The 7350-nt window shown below is 35.3% G+C and overlaps 1 protein-coding gene across 1 annotated transcript; it reads right to left on the bottom strand.

The window, feature by feature from the left end:
- Positions 1-1100: 1100 nt before the first annotated feature.
- On the bottom strand, positions 1101-3053 carry LOC149553700 (UDP-glycosyltransferase 79A2-like). Its single transcript, XM_089789078.1, has one exon. The coding sequence runs from the start codon at positions 2834-2836 to the stop codon at positions 1430-1432; it is 1407 nt and encodes a 468-aa protein (XP_089645204.1). The 5' UTR covers positions 2837-3053; the 3' UTR covers positions 1101-1429.
- Positions 3054-7350: the final 4297 nt, after the last annotated feature.

The raw sequence follows: 7350 nt of genomic DNA on the forward strand, positions 1-7350 counted from the left end.
TGAATACTCGAGAGGAAGTTGTATGCCTCTTCAAGAGACATTTAAAATAAAACAAAATGGTAAAAATGAAGAGAAATGAGGATCTTCCCTCATTTTAAACCTAGACACAAAATAATGAAGACATTAAATTTTTTTATATGAGATAGTGAAATCATACATACCACAAAAATCAAATTTGTCAAATATTCAACTTGTGTAATTATTGCCTCTACATCACATCTTTTAGAAAGTTAGCTATTCATGTCTAAATGTTTATGGAAATTTAAAGAAAGTGTGAATTATTAAATTTTACTAATAGATTTTCATTAAATCATGGGTATATTAGCAAATTAAAAGGCCATGAAAAAGATAGGTATATATGGCCCAAATAATATTTATCTTATTATTAAAATGAATGCTAAACAAAAGAGATTTGTATTTATTACATTTTAATGATGTGACATGAAGAACTTTTGTGAATTACAAAACATAATATATGTGAAATATTAATTTATGAAAATTGACTACAAAGCATCTTGTAGATCAATGGATTCATTATTTAAAGATACAAATGATCCATTATAGAGATGTTAATAGTCATGTTTATAATTCTTTTTAATAATTAAATCTTTGGTTTGTCACAACCCATAACTATCATGAAAAATAAGAATTTTTAAAACTCAAGTAAATTAAATCATGAAGGAGACTCTATATCATCCATCTTAAAATATTCAAATTCTTTCAAATTTAAAAATTTATGAATTATATTTCTATGTATAACTAATAGAAATTTCACATGTACTAAATTAAAAAATGTTGATGATGTCATTCTCAAGGTGACATTAAAAAAAAAAAACTAGTAGCTAAGATTTGTAGATATTGACCATAAATTAAAAAAGTTATTTGTATTAGTCAATCATATAGATAGAAATTAAATATAATATTCTATATCTAAAAAATGTAAAAATATATTATCCTATTAATTATGTATGTCATATAATTTATGAAAAACATACACTTTTATTCTCAAATCTTTCAAATGTAATTTTATAGTAAAAAATTGACCTATCACATAATATTATCTAAACTTTCGATAATAAAATTATCGTATAATAAGACAATAGTATGAACATAGCATTTTCCTTTATAGTAAAGAACATTACATATAATATATTTTTTCAAATCTTTTTAAAACACTAAATAAAGCCACAATTTTCCATATTACTCTTACATACTATCCAATTATTGTATTCTATCGGACTAGTGCTCCTATTTATAGAAATGACAATTCTTGATAGAATGAGACAGAGTTACTCAGTGTCATAGAAGGTGACCACCCTTAAACATCAGGGACGAATATTAATGGAAAAATTAAGATCGAAAAGATAAATCAACTTCGACTATTTAACATTTTAAGCCTAAAAGTAAAACCTTTAGTTGTCCATATCAACTACCCACACTTTCCACTACGTGAGACAACAATGTTCTTCACGTGGCTAACAAGCTCGTCCATATAATCCTGTTGACGTCCTGTGTTGAGTTGTATAACACCACGGAGTTCCCTCACCTTCGATCTTATCTCCTCCGCTCTCTCATCATTGCTACCCATCACCGTCGAAACCGCCTTACACACCTCATCTCTGCTAAAACACCCATCCCCGTCCCTCCCCACTTCAACTCCTCCATTTAATTCGAGCTCAATCTGTCGAGCGTTAAGCCCCTGTTCGATCCGCAATGGAATTAAAACTAGCGGCAGCCCGGCGTAGAGCCACGCTTCCATCACCGAGCTCCACCCGCCATGCGTCACAAAACATCCGACGGAAGGATGAGAAAGAATACGCAGCTGAGGAACCCACCCGTCAACGACAAGCCCACGGTCACCTATCCGCCCTTCAAAACCCTCCGGCAGCGACGACAGCGCCGACGAACTACTCCCGTCAGAAGATCGCAACGACCAGAGAAACGGCAGGCCGATGTCGTCCAGTGCCGACGCCAATTCCGTTATCTGTTCCGTCGACAGATACGACTCGCTTCCGAAGGCTACATACACCACCGACGCGGCCCGCTGTTTGTCCAACCACTCTATCAGCTTATTCTCCGACGTATCCTTCCCGTCTTCCGGCAGGATTAGAGGGCCGACGGAAATCACTGGTTTTCCGGTGATACAGCTGAGGTATTGCATATACTTGTTCTCCTCTTCAAAGCACGATTTTATCAGTATTCCACACGACTGCCGACAACAGTCCCGCAGACGGTCGGCGAGCCCTAAGAAGTTGCTGAGCACAAGTCGGGCTTCGAAGAGCCTGAAGGAGACGATGGGTAACGGATATCCCATCGGAGCTTCGCTCAAATCCTCCGCCGTCACGTCCTTGCTTCTCCCTCCCCGCTTTATATGCCCGAAAAGATAACTGAACGACGCCGGATTGAAGATGGAGAAAATAAAGCTCGGTATTTCCAGCTGGGATGCCACGGTGGCAGCCCAAGGCGCCACGACGTCGTAGACCAGGAAATCTGGCGAGAGGCGCCGCAGAAGAGTCTCCAACGGCTTCTCCAGCTGATCGAATGCGCTGTGCAGGAGATGCACCGATTCCGGTCTGATGTCTGCTGTGCTTTCGACGCCAGGGGGGAGTCCGTCTACAGACGGCAACGGCAACTCCAGCAGGTGTATGGAGGATTCCCCTTGTAGGCGAGCTCTGACTTTGGATATATTGACCGGGGTTGATACAAACCACACTTTTAGTATCTTCCCGTGGCTCGCCAAGGCCTTGGAAAGATTTAAGAAGGGATTAATGTGACCTTGTGCTAACCATGGCAGTATCACTACCTCAAGTTGTCTCTCTTCTCCCATATTTCTCATCCAATTTTCTCACTTGTACTTGTCTCTGAAACTGAATCTGCTTCCTTAATAACATATGTGGAACTCTGGAGATATAGGGCAAGATATAGTCAGTTGCAATCAAGCGATCAACTACCTAGCTTGTAAGTGCTAGCTAGATTCATCTCATCGGCCACCTAACTATCAAATGTTCAACATCTGAAGGGTATACGGTCAATAATAATTCGCGGCCCCATTCTCATTAAATGTGATAAATACATGTCTATTTACTCCCCAGTCTTAGACATTATTCATCAGGTCAGGAAGAGAAATGACAGGAGAGGTGAAAACTGGAATATTCTGTTCAATCAGAGAGCATACTCGACAGATATCTCTTAAAGCTGTCGTCGTTTTCTCACCTTAAATTTTGAGTGATTAGCTCCAAGAGTCTTTCTAACAGGACAAACGCATGTGTTTCGACTCTGTCCTCTCGAATTGACTTGAATATTGGTAGACTATTAATTTCTACCGACCATTCAGTATGGGCTGTCAAAAATGTATTTAAAATAAGTCTTTGTACCGCCAAAAGTCCATTCACCATCATTTCATATTCATGGCTACTTTATAGCCTACAATCATATGTATCACATGGTTTTCATCATATGTATCACATGGTTTTCACTACATTGTGGTCTTAGAGGTAGTTGAAGGAGATTTTTGAAGATTGCTTAAGAGGAGAAGTTGGAGCTTTCAAGAGTGATCCAGATTGGTAAGGCTAAGCAACCATTTTGTTGCTAAGACATATTTAAATCAAGGAAGGTATTTGGTTTCACTATGTGTTTTATGATTTCAAGAAGGTTCTTTCTCTAAATATCTAAGAGCAAGGATTTTAATATCAATGTATTGGCATCAATTGAATGAGAAGAAAATAATACATTTTATGTATATCTAGTTTTAAACGAGTTGTGAGAACTGTGGTATAAAGGATTTTAAATTATTTTGGCAAGGTGAATTAGTAAATCTAAGTGGAATTATGGCCTCTAATGTATTTTATGTGCAACCTCAAATTCCACTTGTCATTGGTCAAAATTATGATACTTGGGAAATTGAAATGAAAACCTTGTTTAGATCTCAAGGGCTAACTAACATTGTTGAGAAAGGTTTTGAAGAGCTTGGGCATGAATCTGATTTGAATGATCACCAAAGAAAGGAATTGTAGAAAAGAAGAGAAAAAGATGGGAAAGCTATGATGTTCATACAAACAGGTATGGAAGAATTATTTTTTCAAAGAATTTGAAATGTAAGTTCAGCTAAACAAGCTTGGGAGATTTTGGAAAGTACATATCAAGGTACATCTAAGGTTAAGATAGCCAAATTGCAATCACTTAGAAGAAGCTTTGAAAATCTACAAATGAAATAATCAAAGTCAGTAGATCATTTTCAGCTAACATTATGAAAATTTTCAATTAAATTAGATAAAATGGTGAAAATTTGTCTGATCAAAAAGTTATAGAAAAGATCTTAAGGAGTTTGCCAAGAAAGTTTGGTATTGTTGTGGTAACAGTTGATGAAACTAAAGATCTTTCATTATTGTCTTTAGATGATTTGTTTGGATCATTAATTGCACATGAATCTAGGGTGAATAACAATACTGACACAATCTTGGAGAATGCTTTCAAGTCACATATGACATTTGGTAGAGGCGGAGGGAGAGGAAATTTTGGATTTATAGGAAGAGATAGAGGAAGAAACGACTATCAAAGAGAAGAAAGAAAGAGTCTAGATCCTGGGGGATGAAGAATTCTAAATTCAAGGGGACACAATAATAATCAGGTATCACTAAGGTTTGAAAAATCAAATGTCCAGTGTTATTATTGCAAGAAGTTTGGGCATTTTGCAAATGAATGTAGAAAGAAACAAGCAGATATAGTAAAGAAAAATGCAACTTTTTTAGAAAGTAGTTTTGGGACATTGTTGATTACATGTCATGCTGCTCAAGAGAGTCCAAGTGATGTTTGGTTTCTAGATAGTGGTTGCAGTAATCATATGACAAAAAATAGAGATATATTTGAGAGCTTGGATACTTTAGCTAAATTAGAAGTTAAATTGGGAAATGATAACATAGTAGAAGTCAAAGGAAAAGGTACAATTAATGTGATGACAAAGCTTGCTAAGAAATCTATTCCTGATGTGTATTTTGTACGTGGTTTGAAGCATAATCTTATAAGTTTGGGACAACTTACACAAAAGATTATAAAGTTATTTTTGAGAATAGTGTGTGCACTATATTTATACTTCTCCTAGTAACATGGTGATTGCAAGGGTTGAAATGATGGATAATAAAATGTTTCCACTTCACATGAATAGTGGAGTGATGAAAGAGAGTAGCATGTGTTTCAAGGCAACATGTCAAGATCAGTAATGGAAATGGCATTTGAGGTATGGTTATCTAAATTTCAAAGGGTTATGTTTGTTGCAAAGGAAAAATGTGGTAAGAGGTTTACCCCCCATTGAAGCATCATTGAGTTCATGTAAAAGATGTATTTTTGGTAAGCAACATAGAGAAAGTTTTCCAAAAGAAATATCATATAGATCTTGGAAACCTTTAGAAATTGTGCATACATACTTGTGTGGTCCAATGAAAACACCATCATTAAGGGGAATCATTTATTTTTTATCTTTCATTGATGATTATATCAGGAAGACACAAGTTTACTTTCTGAAGTATAAATCTGAGACGTTTGGAAACTTCAAGGAGTTTGAGGCATTGGTGAAAAAACAAAGTGGCCTATTCATCAAGGTATTAAGGTTAGATAGAGGAGGAGAATACATGTCAAATGAGTTTTTGGATTATTGCAGGTATTGTGGAATAAAGAAGAATTTCGCTAAAAGTTATAGACCTTAGAAAAATGGTATTGTAGAAAGGAAGAATCAAACAATAACATAGATGATAAGGAACATGTTGAAAGATAAGAATCTACCTAATGAATATTGGGGTAAAGTAGTAGCTTGTGTTGCTTATATCTTGAGTAGAAGTCCAACCAAGATTGTAAGGAACATGATTCCACAACAATCATGGAATGGTAAGAAACATTGTAGCTCTCATTTAATAGTATTCAATTGTATTGCATATGCACATGTTCCTAAAGAAGTAAGAAGTAAATTAGATGATAAAAGTAAAAGGTGCATATTTGTTGGTTATGATAAATGATATAAGGCTTACAAGTTGTTTAATTCTATATCCAAGAAAGTAATTGTAAGTCGAGATGTTATATTCAAAGAAGATGAATCTTGGGATGGAAGTATAGATAAGACAATTGTAGGTACTCCAACAATATCGTGTGATGAGCAAGAAGGAAAAGATCAAGAAAATCAAGGAGATCAATCAAATGAGAAAATAAGAAATCCATCAAGAAGCATAAAAGGAGATTTGAAAAAATGGGACATGTGAAAGATGAGTGTTCAAGTCTACAAGTAAGTAGTGACTCAATTCCTACAATTGTACAATTGAGATCAAGGTATAAAAGCAATAAGACTAGAAGTTTGAAAGATATACATGATCAAGATGATATGATAATTTCACAATCAATTTTTTCTCTATTGGCTTAAAATCCTATATGTTTTGAGGGTACAATTAAGTAAGAACAATGGATTAATGCAATGAATGATGAAATGGAATTTGTTGAGAAAAATGATATATGGGATCTAGTTGATTTGCCTAAAGGTAGAGACTACATAGGTGTAAATTGGGTTTATGAAACTAAGTATAAGACAAATGGAGAAATTGACAAATATAAGGCAAGGCTAGTGGCTAAGGGTTTGCACAAGAATATGGAGTTGATTATAATGAAACTTTTGCACCCATAGCTAAACTAGATACTGTTAGAACGATTCTAGCCATTGTAGCTCAAAAGAAATGGATGGTTTATCAAATGGATGTAAAATTAGGTTTCTTAAATGGATATTTGGAAGAAGAAGTTTATGTGTAACAACCACTAGGTTATGAAATAAAAGGACATGAGGAAGGCAAGGTTTATATATTGAAGAAGGCACTCTATGGGTTAAAGTAGGCATCAAGGGCTTGGTATAGTAGAATTGACTCATACATGATTGAGAATGGATTCAATAGAATCACTAGTGAGCCAACACTATACACCAAAACCATTAATGAAGGTCAAATTTTGATTATTTGCTTGTATGTTGATGATTTGATCTTTATAGGTAATCTTTCTATTGAAATGTTTAAGGGTCACCAAGTTGTCGTGCCAAAAAGGTGACACCACTTCTTCTTTTTTCTAATTTTCAATAGCGCATACACACTGTGGCTTGGGTATTCCAAGCCATAACATGTACACGCTATATCGCATACATGCTTTTTAAAACCCCAATTGTTATAAATGGGCTACAAACCTGCAACCCATTCATTTTAACTTTGTTTTTGAACTGCTCCTCCTTACAGCTTGTACACATTTCAACAAATTTAAGGTTTTCAACACTCGCCTTGTCAATATGCCTCCTTGTTGTAGAAGTTGAAGATTACAAGCACACCGTATGTT

Source organism: Cupressus sempervirens, chromosome 6 (genome assembly GCF_028749045.1).
Source record: "Cupressus sempervirens isolate cs-2001-9-10 chromosome 6, ASM2874904v1, whole genome shotgun sequence".
Lineage (NCBI taxonomy): Eukaryota > Viridiplantae > Streptophyta > Pinopsida > Cupressales > Cupressaceae > Cupressus > Cupressus sempervirens.